The sequence below is a fragment of the Agelaius tricolor genome, unplaced genomic scaffold, assembly GCF_023055355.1.
Source record: "Agelaius tricolor isolate 1412-34295 unplaced genomic scaffold, bAgeTri1.0.p SCAF_3, whole genome shotgun sequence".
Lineage (NCBI taxonomy): Eukaryota > Metazoa > Chordata > Aves > Passeriformes > Icteridae > Agelaius > Agelaius tricolor.
Genome location: NW_027269263.1, coordinates 15,710,729 through 15,723,704, shown reverse-complemented (window position 1 = coordinate 15,723,704; position 12,976 = coordinate 15,710,729). Strand labels below are relative to the sequence as shown.

The window sequence follows — 12,976 nt, the reverse complement described above, 5'->3', positions numbered from 1 at the left end:
AACAGAGTTCTGCTGGATGTAAATTACAGGGGACATATGAATATTCAGTAAAAACTTCATATGATTCATCTCTACTCTGGGTTAATGAAAAGTATGTAAACAGCTGTATATCTCCATGGTGAAATGAGAAAGGAATTTTAATCATAGAAAGAAGAATTTATTTCCCTTTAAAAAAGTGAAAAAAAAATCCAGAAAAAGATTGATTTTTTTTTCCCTACTGTGTGAAGCCATGTCATTTCACCAAAGCTTTGTGGGGAAGTGAACATTTGAACAATGAAAGGAGATGAAATAGACATTTAATCATGATGTTGCATTTTCTCCAACAGATAATTCTCTAATGGACCAATGAAAGCCAACGATGACAAGTTGTGGTCAACAGTCCTTGAATGTGCTGATGGTTCTGCTTTCATTACTCTTGTCAGCAGGTAACTTATAATTTATCTTTTACCGATGTGTGCCACAGCAAAAAAATAATTGCAATTTAATACAGGGCTTCTACAAAATAAACAAGACTAAATGATTGTTAATTGTCTAATAAATCAGTCATAGAATCATAGAATGGTTAGGGCTGGAAGGGACCCTCAGGATCATCTAGGTCCAACATAAATGAAGCCTCTTTGTATTTAAGAACTGGAAACTGGAATTTGAAATGGAATTGAAAATTCACTGTAAGAACAAAGCAGACTGAAAAGTTGAAATAGTAGCTTTATTTCTTTGGATATGCTACTTTTTCAGCTCACCTAAAAGAAAAGAATAATTTCTATACCACCATAAAACACATCCATTTTGCTAAATAACCATCCACTGGAAGCAGAGCAAGTCAGGTTCCAGGTGTGTGTTTTTCTGTGTGCACACCAGAGAATGTGAAGTACCTGAAGGATTGAACTTGGAATCTGTGTAATTTTCCTGAACCTGAAGAATTGACTGGACCAGAGATGTTTCTCCTGATGCTTGGTAGTTCTGCTCTAGATGTTTGCAATTAGCACACAGAAAGGGTTTGTGTAGAAATGTACTGTTAAACTGAGAATTAGTTTGTATTTGTTCATCAGAAGTCATTCATGGCATTAGGGTTTTTTTGTAATTGTGAGTGAATATTTAAAATAAAATTTTCAAAGGTTGTCAGTCCAAATAGATTTGCCCTTACATGTTTTTAGTTCAGTATCTTTTGTCCTCCACTCTTGAGGCAGTTTTTTATACAAAAAGATGTTTTTCAATCACTGCTTCTTATTCTCTTGTAGTACATCACATCCCTAACCACCAGAGTTAAAATTTTACCAGGCACCATGTTTCCTAAACTATCCTTGTGCTCCAGTCAAAATTGTTACTATTGAGTCTGTGTCTTTAACATTCATAAAATATTAATACTCATATCCTCACCAGTCAGTTCAGGCATGTGTTTTGTTGCCCACAGTCTCCTTGCTTGTTTGCAGTGTTCAAGTTGATTCTTGCTAATGATAGTTTATTATTTAGCTCTGACACAGCCTGTTTTGCTAACAGTGTTAGAATATTATCAATTAGAGCACTCCTCTGCTCATCTTAAATCATTGTTTTCCTTTAGAGCCCTTCCCCTGGAATCCCCATGTATGGAACTTCCTAAGTGTGGAACTGTCCTCCTCCTCCGATGGACTGGGATCAGGCACAGGGCCTGGAGCTGCTTCTTTGTCTTCCTCTAGCCTAAAGAAATTTCAAAAATCTACCTCCCTGGTGTAGCAATGCACTTGGTTATCGAGAAGTCTTCAATGAAGTGATCCAACAGGGATCAAACATCACAAAACTGTTCCAGCTGCTCCAGGCTCTTCTGTCAATTTTTAATACATATGAAAATGTACACCTTTGCCACTCTTTATAGGGGACTTCTGCTAGAGCTGTCCTGAGATCCCACTCCTCCCACCCATTTCCTCAAGTTGATACAAATTCCTGTGTTGGAGTTGAGTGGGACACTGTGATTGCACTGTGCAATGCACTATGCAAATACCTGTATTCAGCTGCTGGTGTATTCCCTCAAACCCTTGTTCCCTCGAACCCAGACTTTTTTTTTTCCCCCTCTCTTAGAAGTACTGCTTGTGAAGTGCAATGTTTTTATTTGAAACCAATTACACACAGCTTTTACTTCTTACATAATTTATCTATTATCCTTGATAACTATTGGCTTTGTAATTGTGTTTCTTATAATTTTGTTGCTCCTTGGATTATTGGTGTTTTATTATCTCATGTCCTATATTAGCATGTAGAGTCCAGGCCTAATTTGAAATCATCACAAGTCTTTCGTGACAGCCAAACTGCTCCTGCCTTGTGGAATTTTGCCACTGTGATCTGCAGGAAGGGGTTTAGGTCATTGGTAACTCACAATACATTTTACAGGGGGAAATTTATTATTATTTTTCAGCCAGCCAGTGTAATTTTTTTTGTCCAAGACAGATCAGTTTCCATAAAAGAAAACTACTGGTTTTATGCAGTGAATGATAGGGGGTGTGGGGGAGAAAGAATACTACTCTCACTGGAGTATAAACCTCATTTTTAACCTGAGCTGAAATGAAACTCTAATGGCAAGATTCCCTTTGAGGGCCCTAGATTTACAGACTTCCATCTGTAAGATATTGCTTCACTTCCAGGTCTTTGGTATACTAAGATTAACAATCTCAGTAATCAGTTTCTGGGTTGAGAACACTGAAACTTGAGTTACTGTATTTCAGTGCCAGCAAGATCACAGTGATGTTTCAGGGGTGATGAACACTCACTGGTTTTACTGGGCACACAAGGAATGCATAATAAAGGGAGGAGCACCATGCAGTCATGCTGGAAGGATGACTTTCTGACCACTAACTCTTAGATTGGCTTTGCAAATCTAAACCTTTTCATTTAAAGGATGGAAACACATTTATAAAATCAGTGCTGACAGCAAGACTTATATTAACAAGCAAAAATCATCAGATTATTTGCACATTACAGCATTTTTTCTTTGAAGTAGGAAATGAACATCCACACAGCAAGTTAACATGTGTTAAATATATACATATGAATATTTCTATGGTTCCATATGGAAAGCTGATAAACACCAGCCATCAAAAGACTCTTGGGGCTTTAAAAATTTAGTATCTGAATTAAAAATATACATTAGGCAGATCTCTAGCTGTGACTAGATAGAGAAGTAACAGTTTGACATTTGCTGGCTGTGTATTTTTTAAGGTAAAGTAGGTAAGTCTTGTGATGATGAAGCATGATAGACTATCCTCTTGAAATCAGTTGGAACAGAGAGAGAAGCATCTGTGGCAACTGTTTTCAAAAATAGCCTGAGAATTTGCACTCACAACTCCAGACACAGCCGCATCTTTGCAACAGACAATTTAAGGCCTTTTTATGTACAATGCCTTTATCTGAAGTATTTCTATAGAAATAAGGTCCTTTAAACCTGAAGATTTAAGTGAAGTTATTTTCAGAAAAAAAACAAACAAAAAAAAACTTGGAAGAAAATAAATCCCACTTTGTTTATTGTCTCTCTTCGTTTATTGTATCCACAGAGAAGAATAGACAGCAACTGAAATTACACAAATTATAAGAAATTGAGGAAGTGTTTTCTCTGTGTGGTAGGTCTGGCTGGGGTGGGGTCAAGGCTGTGTTTTAGGCTGGTGACCAAAGCAGTGGTGGTATCACAGAGCTGTGGCCAGTGACAGGCTGGCACTGCTGACCTAGACTGACCAAGGTGGTTTCTATTCCATGGGATGGATGCTCAGCAATGAAATTGGGGTGGGAGTTTACTGAAAAATTGCTCAGAGACTGGCTGGACATGAGTCTGCTGGTAGTAAGTGATTGCTTTGTTTTTTGTTGTTGATAGTGTTGTGCGGTTTTTTCTTATTTGTTATACAGTGTTTATCTCAACCCATGAATTTTCTCTTTGCTTCCTGATTCCCTGGCCCATCCCACTGGGGGGGGTGAAGTGAGCAAGCCACTGTGTGGTGTTCAGCTGCCCAGCAGGGGTAACCCACCCCACACTGACTGCCCAGCTCAGAATGGCATTCAGTCATCACATCATGCCTTTATTTAATCACTGACACATTTTGCTATTTTAAGGATTTGCTTAGGATTGTTTCTTTGCAGACATCCCTCCTCTTAGGACCTGATGTTGTCTTATTTCTCTCTTCCTTCTATAATCATACTTTCCTTGGTTTTCATTCTCAGAGAAGTTTGGGGATTCTTGTCTTTTTAAAATGTGCAAAGGAGCCATGTAGGGATCAGGGGACACTTCCAGATGTGCAGTTAAACCAAACTCTTGGCAGTGACGAGCAGGTTGAACCCCTGAGTGGTAGGGATGAGACCAGAGGCCATGGGCACAAACTGACCCAGAGGCTCCCTCCAAATGTCAAGAAATGTTTTTTTCTTTGTGAGGGAGACTGAGCAATGCCACAAGTTGCTTGTGGAGGATGTGGAGTCTCTATCCTTGGTGATACTCAAAAGCCATTTGGACACGGTTCTGGGTACCAGGTGGCCCTGCCTGAGCAGTGGATTTGCATGAGATGACCTCCAGAGGTCCCTTCCAGCTGCAAACATTGAGGTTTTTCACAAAATTATCCTGGCACACTTTTATTTCTGCTATGTTAATTAAGGAGGGGTGTGCAGCAAAGTACTTGTTCAAACAAACTCATTCCCATGCAATTACATGCTGTGTGGATTTTGTGACAGAATTTGAACATGCAGATTTTTTTACAAGAGTTTCAGAGGTATTGAAAACCTAAGTCTAAAGAAAGTTTCTTTACTGATGATAGCATCCTCACATTTGGAACACATATTTTTTTTCTGAGGAAGAGCAAGAACAGGTAGGTAATTAGTTTTCTCAATATCTGTATTCCTTTAGAAATTACTTTCTTCCAGCACTTTCAGTTCCTGGCTGAATTAATCTACAAAAATGATTTCATCTTTCATGCAAGTAATGATGCCAGGTATATGTGTGCATACATAAATCTTTGGAGTGGGCTTTCTTGACTCAGACTGCAGTACAAGATTACCTTGTCATCAGCCTAGTACTCTGGTTTTTGTTCTAGGCTCCCCCTCTCTACACATAAATAAAGTGATGTCCACTGTCACAATCCCTAAAATTTGTCTTAAAATTAATATATTTTATAAAATTGACAAACAAAAGCATTAGGAATAGGCTATTTTTTTTTTTTTAGGCAAAGTAGAAAAAAAATGAGGATCAGACAGGCAAGGTGCACAGATGCAATTTCAGATCAAGAGGGGCTCTGTGCAGAGGGGTAGTGCCATTCAGCTAAATCCATGCAAGTCATTATGTATAACCTCTTGTACTGGTGAACTGACAGAAAACTCATGCACCAAATTACAAGAGTTAATTCAGTCAGTCCAAAGTGAATAGATCATTTATTAATTGGTGTAATGTTATGAACTGCAGCTGCCCACATCATTGCTGAGCCTCAGTTCTCCAAAGAACAAACATTTCACTGCTGAGAGGATTCAGACTCAGCTTCCACATTTCACATTCCTTAGAGCTTAAGTCCTTTGGGATGTCTGCATACATGTACTCTTAAATGATCTTGTAAGGCCTACCATAACACAAACTGTGAATGTGGAAACAAACATTGACTCCTAAAAGTGTGGCATTCACATTCTCTGAAAAAATTCCTTCGCCCAGGATTTTTCTCCTGGGAAGATGAGACACCGCTAAGAAAAGGAAAGCAATTCTTATCTCATTTGCTTCTCCTGTGTTGTGCTCATGTGGAATGTGCTTGGGGATTGTTTACCCACAGGTGATTTTTCATTGGATTCTGGTGTGAGTTGTTTTGACACATTGGCTAATCAGGGCCAAGCTGTGTTGAGAGTCTGGAAAAAGTCACAAGTTTTCATTATTATCTTTTTAGCCTTGGGTAAGTATCCATTCTGTATTCTTTAGTATAGTATAGTATTCTTTAATATAATATAGTATCATAAAGTAATAAATTAGCCTTCTGAGAACATAGATTCAGATTTATCATCCCTGCCTTTGTTGGGGCATTCCCTGCAAATACAATATAAAAGTCTTTCAGGAAGCTGCATATGTTTTCTTACGACCATTTTGGAAGGGATTTCTACCCTGTCCCTCTGCACAACTGAAAAACTCAGAAACTCAGGGAAACCAAGATGAGAAAAGGGTATCAGTGGGCAGCTTCTTTTTTTACCCCAGTAAAAGTGATGGTGAAATCAGTGTGATACAGGACTGCAAAAAAGAAAAATATTCTCAGAGCTGTAATAAACACTTTACATGAGAACTTGTTAAAGAAGAAATGTAAGAACTCCCAGGAACACCTGGATTTTATTAGTTCTGTCTGTTTGCAAATTCAAAGTTGCTCAGATTTGTTATACTGTTTGTAATGACTGTTTCTGATAGACTTTTCCTTATCAAAGACTGACCTTTAGAGAAGAAGAAATCAGCAACAGTAAACCAAGTGCCATCAAACTTTCATTGCAGTTTCTACACAGATGTTTTGTTTTTATTAAGTCATCCCAGGAGTATCAAGCATGAACATTGTTGTGGGTTATGGATATCACTATAACTAGAACAGTAGTATGAAAAAATTTCCCTAAATACTTTTGTGCCTCTTAACATAGAGGGTATTACTCCCTTCCCTTAAAACAAACAATGATAATCAAACATAGAAGCAACAAAACTCAAAATACAACAGAAGTCTGAACATTGTTACCTTTAAGTACTAAATGTTAAAACATTGAAAGTTCTTTATTACTGATGTGTTTCAGAAATCAAGCAACAGTTGTTTAGCCTTGAAAAATGAGAGTTGATAAGATGGAGATAATAGAAGTGACTGACAAAGCCAATGTTGTTTTTGTTTTCCAGTGTTGTCCGCACATTTTCGGGTCTGCGAGCCATACACGGACTACAAAGGTCGCTACCACTTTGGTTTTCACTGCCCCCGTCTTTCTGACAATAAATCTTACATCTTTTGCTGTCACCATAACAACACAGTGTTTAAATATTGCTGCAATGAGACAGAATTTCAGACTGTTATGCAGATGAACTTAACAGGGAATGCAGATGGATATATGCATAAGTAAGTAAATGACTTCTAAAGTACTCCTCACCAAACTGTTCCTGGTCTAATAACAGAGTCTGAGGTGCACTTAATGATGGAAGCAATTAGAATAATTGCATATACAGAAAACCATTACTGAAAGGTTTTTTGTTGTTGCAGAGCTCCTAAAAGAAAGAATATTTCAGCTTTGCTTTCTTTGCTTTGACATGGGCTATAAACATTGCAAGGAGAGTAAAAGTTCCATATAAATGTGACAAATAAAAAGTTACATATAAAAGTTTGAAAAGTCTTTTCCCTGACCCTAATTTGATCCAAACTATGTTTAAATGTGCATCGGTAAAAATAAACCCCAAAGCTGTTCATAGGTGAGAGGGGAAGTGAGCTGACATTTTCCATATCAACCCAAATGCCCTTTTTGGAATCCCTGATGTTTTTGAATCTTGATCTCTTGTAACAAATCACTAGCCTTGGGGAACAGAATGTATTTGCTTTTAGACCAACATTGTGTGGTCTCCTTGCCTGTTACCTGGGGTACTTCCATGTTCTGCTGTCCCCCAGAATGAATGTCTGTAAGTTTTTTATTTATAAAGAAGTAGGAAGTAGAAAATAGATCTTTGTTACTGAATATCTATTTACAGGAACAAAATCTTCCCTTGTGGTCAGTTTGCTATTTAGTGTTGACATTCTGGCCACACTGATCAGCTGTGATTTCCCTTGGTGTAATCCCAAAGATCGAATTCTGATCAATCTGCTTTCTCTGCCATTTTATTCTGGTATTCAGCCTCTGCAGGACTAGGAAGGAGCAGATTAAAGACAGGTGGAATCCCAGTGTATGGATTGTTGTTCACAAGAGGATTTTGGTGTTTTCTGTGGTGCCAGTCAATTGGTCTGTTGTATTCACCCCAATGGGAGCAGGTGGAGGGCTGTTAGGAGATGCTGGCTGGTCTAATTCATTGTGTGCAGCTGTGCTCAGCTTGAGGAGTCAGCAAAGCATTGCCTTCCTTAACACCCACTCCTCACACAGAGCTGCCCAGAGAAATTTCAGTCTTGCATAGACATAAAGTTGCATTCTCTAAATTTACTGGTTGTTAATGTGTCAATCACCTGCAAAGACAGACAAAAATAGACTCTACCCATATAAGATATCTTTAAATCAATGTGGATCTATACTGTTGTATTACTTTATGTGCAGTTACATCCTTCAGGTGAAATTTTCTTGCCTTGACTTTGTAGTGCATCTGGGATCGTGAGAACAGATTACACAGAATGCTGGGAAGATACTGTAATACCAAGCCTTTTAAAGACCATCCACTTTCTCCACCTTTTGTGCAGCCCAGACAATCCAGCAGCTTTCACCTGGAGCTCCCCAAATCTGGCAACATAAATAGTTCCAGGCAACCAGGTGGGGTTTATAGCCCCAGTGCTCATACACAGTGTGTGCTCTACATATGCTAAAAAACCAGGGTGTGCTGCCCCTCTGTGTACTGGGGTGGCCCTGCTCCCTCAGCAGCCCTGGATATCAGAGAGGTCCTCATGAGACTCTCAGAACAGAAGGGCTCTGCAGGCAGTCACAGACAGAGCTAGAATCTGCTGCACACTTAGAGTGGTAAAATGAGCCTCAAGAATGGGCTCATGAGGCTGTTGCCCCCCTGCTTTTCCAGGTCTTTGTCCTGCACACAGCAAATTTGTTTTATTCCTGCTGTGTTGTTCTGTAAACCCTGCATCAGCACTGCTGACCACCCTGTCTCACAGAGGTCGGGATGTTACCATCAAAGGCAGTTCTGACAAGCACTAAGCCAATGCTTCAGGCTTTTCCCAGTGTCTCAGCAGCTCCTCTGTGTAGTCATGGCCAGAGCTTACTCAGGGAAGGCTCTTCTGCCCTTCCTTTCACCAGCAAGCTGGAATGTAGAGGGCAACCAGCCTTTCCAAGGCAGAGGAACAGGTCCAGGCTGATTGCAAAAGATTCCCTGGGACACAGAGCATTTCTCTGCCTCCAGTGTTGTTTGCCTGCTCACATCTGCGCATGTGCACACACTCCCGGAAAAATAAATCCAGGGGTCTTGACATCACAGGGCTGTTGTGTATGCAAGCAGTTTGGAAAAAAAAATTAGTTTGGTATTCTGTGAACTACAGCATTTATTTTGATAAAAATATTTAGAGCAAAAGCATTATATTAGTTTTCATATAGAACTATTTTTTAAAAGTCAACTTGTTCAATTGTGATGGAGAAAGAGGTACCCGTGTAGTTTTTGTTGGTAAGACTTGTAGTTGAGAACCACCTGCAGACTATTTACCATCCAGTCCAGGACTTCCTAGGGGCATCAGCTGTGTGTGAACTTTTGCAAAGATATGTGACATCCTACTGGATACAGTAAAAAGCCTCTGGAGCTGTAGTGTAGGTAAGTTCAGGAATGAAACTGGTGTTGCCTTGTTCCTCAAACATCACTTCTGATTAATCTCTCAGGAGCAGGAAAATGAAGAAATGCTGCTTCCCATGTAAAACTCCATCCATGGAGTAAGACAGACAGGAGAGATCTCCTCACCCTGAGCTCAGTGATTTTGGTAGAAAGCTCCCTGGTATTTTTAGAAGGAGCAGAAAGAAGAAAACCATATGTGCCTACATTAAAAACATTGCAAAAAGCTTCTTAAGTAATACTCCGACTTTATCTATTGTACACAATAATTTGGATTCTAATGCTTCCAGGCTTCAGTTTACAGTGACAAAGTCAGCTCTTTGTTTAGATCTAATTTCACACACCACTGAAAAAAAATCTAATGAAACCTATTGGACTGTGGCAAGGGAGAATAATTTAAGATATGGGAAAGGCAATGAACTTTAAAAAAATGGAATATAGTTTTCAGGGAAGAGTGATTCAACATTATTTCTTGGTTTATTTCAATATTATTATTTGGTTTATTTTCCCCCTTAGCCACTCTTGTGATCACCAAAACAAATTTCTTGTTTTATAATACAGTTGAGGGAAAAAGTTAATGAAGTGACTTGAGACTTCTTTGATGTGGCACAGCTCAAAAGGCACATTTGTCTTCACCAGTCCCACAATGCAACTATAGCCACATTTATTTACATTTTTCCATTACTGTAACACGATATTTATATGTTTTTTATAAAAGGAAAATATGGGAGTATTGATCTTTGCAATCATGCAAATTAATCGGTCTATAATATTTTTGAATAATTCATTTAGTATTAAATATAGAATTACTAAACTTATTTAGTATTAAATATAGTGAATAACTCATTTAGTATTAAATATAGAAATAAAAATTATGTCTAACAGACAGGAAAAGCTCTTTAATCCAAAGTATTTTCCCTTAAAACCATCTAAGAAATTGTTCAGCTATTCTTAAAAATAGTATTCATTTGAACCTAGTTTCTCTAGTTTTCATAGTCAGGTTTTTGTTGTGCATATTTTGGTAGATTATCAGTTGTACCACTATGATAGAGGTCCTTAATCTGCTACTGCAGCAATAGTCTGGCAGTCTGTAGTGTATCCATGGTTTTGCTTATCTCTTAGTTTGGTTTGTCAGTGTGGAATCGCTTTTGCACACCTCATTCCAACACTGGCACCCAAAGCACTGTGAGAACAGAACAGCACCATCTTTCTCCAGGTACTGAGTGTCCCCTGCAGAAATGGTATTTGCTTAAATAGCACTCAGAGAGTCATCTTTACAAGAAAGAAAAAAGAAATCATCAATCCCACTACCAGCTGTTGCAAAAATATGTAATTTGGCAGGGAAGACCTTTCATGTATGGCAGGAACAGATTCCTCTGGAAAACCCAGGATTGGACAAAGGCCTGGAGATAATTATAAAAGAAAAATGGGGGGGAAATCTCATTTAAAGTGTAGATGCAAAAACTGCACTGGCTTCCTCAGCACCAAAGCTGTAACCTTGCATTTCCTAGGGGCAGCCCTTATTGTTACTAATCCAAGGAACTGCGCCTTTTCAGTAGAACAGGAGAGAACTATTTCCATGACCATCTGCCCACATTTAAACTCTGCAGCTGTAGAATTCAGCCTGCAATTGTTCAGATTTGTTGGCTTTTTCAAACCTGAATTCCCAAATGAGTTATTTTTTGTTCCTGTTCTGCACATAAAACTCAAGAAAATCTACTAAAAAGATATAGGCTAGTCATAACCAGCTTGTTATCTGTCTCAAAAAGTGAATGAATGAGATGGATGCAACTTGATACACCCTGTAATGGAACAAACTCTATAATTTCAATCTCAGCACATTTAGAATCTGTTCACACTTCAGTTTTAGTAAAAATTGAAAGAAAGACCAGGAAAACCAGATTGCAAGAATAAACTGACAATTAAATCCTTCAGGTCAGTGAAATGAGAGCAAGTCCTAGAAGTTTTTGGATTCTGAGTTCTCTTCTGTGTTTCTGGCCTTACTGTTAATCCCTGTAAATAAGATTGTTTATTTTCTAATGAGGACATCTTGATTTGCAGGTCAGTTTTCATTTTTATTAGTAGCCATCAGAAAAACTGCCATTTTCTTCCACCTTAATAGTTGGAGAAACAGAAGGTATCAATGTATGGAATATCCTTCTGCATACTAAACATACTACTTACTATTTTTACTTGTGATTTTTCACAAGGCTCTTGATAGTGCTGTTGTCCCATTGCCTGTTAATTAATATAAAGCAGCCTTTCATTTTTTGTACTTGTGAGAAACAGATGTTTTTTAGGAGGAGCAGATGAATAGCTTACATATTGGCATGATTATTAAAGTACTGCTTTAAATTGAAACACTCAAAATAGCTCTAATTTTCACTAGTCAAAATTTTGGTGGATAAAATTAAATACCCAAAATACAAAAAAAAAAATTCTTTTGAGTTAACTAGAAGGAATGTTTTTGCTTCTCACATTGTTGCCAAAACAAATATGTTTTCTAAGTGTGGGTCAAATACAGCTCACCTGTAAGCAAAATGGGTCCTATTGGAAGTAATGATGAGCAAGAATGGGATTTATCCAAATGCATTTCTTCCTGACTTTTCCAGCTTTTGCTTGCATTTTATTTATGTTAACAGAAAATAGAAGAATTTACCCCCAGTAGGACTAAATCTACTGGAAGTCAAGAACAGCACTGCTGAGAAGCCTGGATTAACCAGGTCCTGTTTTACTCTTAAGGGCCTGAACTGCAGATTTTAGTGCATTACTAAGATCTACCCTCTGTTGTGTGAAGTTAGGCTTGCATGTGTAAGTTTAGCACAGTTAAAGACTCTGGAGTTAAGGGTTTTCAGAACATTAAAATTTGCCTACTTCTAATCCTTCTGGAAATGTTCTGATTTCTTTCTTTTTTTTTTAATTTTAATTCTAGGCTTGTGTAGTCCTAAAGTTATACAGGAAGTGAGCCATTAACAGCTTGGACCTTCCTTTTGTTACTTAGTTATTTAAAATGGAACTTCATTTAATCTAAGGGCATTATAGCTGTGTAGTGGAAAAATCATTCCCTGAAAGGAAGAATCACTCTCTTGAAGTGCTGACAGACAGCAACACAGACAGTAAAATTCTGATTTCTTGTTTCAAATCCTGATTTTTTAAAAGTATAAAATGGAAGAGTCATACAATAGTTTAAATAGAAATGAAAGTTCAAAGCAGAGACTTGAAATATTTTGATCCAGAAAGGCTGGAGGACATGTTTTTAAAATACCAAAATACCTGCTTTGCATGTCTTCTCATCCTTTTTTTTTCTTCTTGAAGCTCTTCCATTTTGACCAATGTGCTAAAAAAATATGATTTCCGCCAAGTTTTTTTGACTGGCTGTGAAAGGAGAGCACAGTTGAGTGTGTGTTCAGCTTTGAGTTCAGCTCCATGCAGATGTGGGCTGCCCACCTATGACTTGGATATAATTTTTCTGAGACTGCCTTCCTAATGACATTTTTTACTAACATCCCTTCAGCTTCCTCTTGGTTT

At 38.1% G+C, this 12,976-nt stretch overlaps 1 protein-coding gene across 3 annotated transcripts in view; it reads left to right on the top strand.

The window, feature by feature from the left end:
- SHISAL1 (shisa like 1) overlaps nt 1–12,976 on the top strand; it is a 74,838-nt gene that overhangs the window by 35,613 nt on the left and 26,249 nt on the right. For all 3 annotated transcript variants that reach the window (XM_071422638.1, XM_071422637.1, XM_071422639.1), the window contains 2 exons: nt 327–425; nt 6,839–7,052. In XM_071422638.1, coding sequence (XP_071278739.1) covers nt 359–425; nt 6,839–7,052 — 281 coding nt within the window. In that variant the 5' untranslated portion in view covers nt 327–358. The remainder of the gene's footprint in view (nt 1–326; nt 426–6,838; nt 7,053–12,976) is intronic.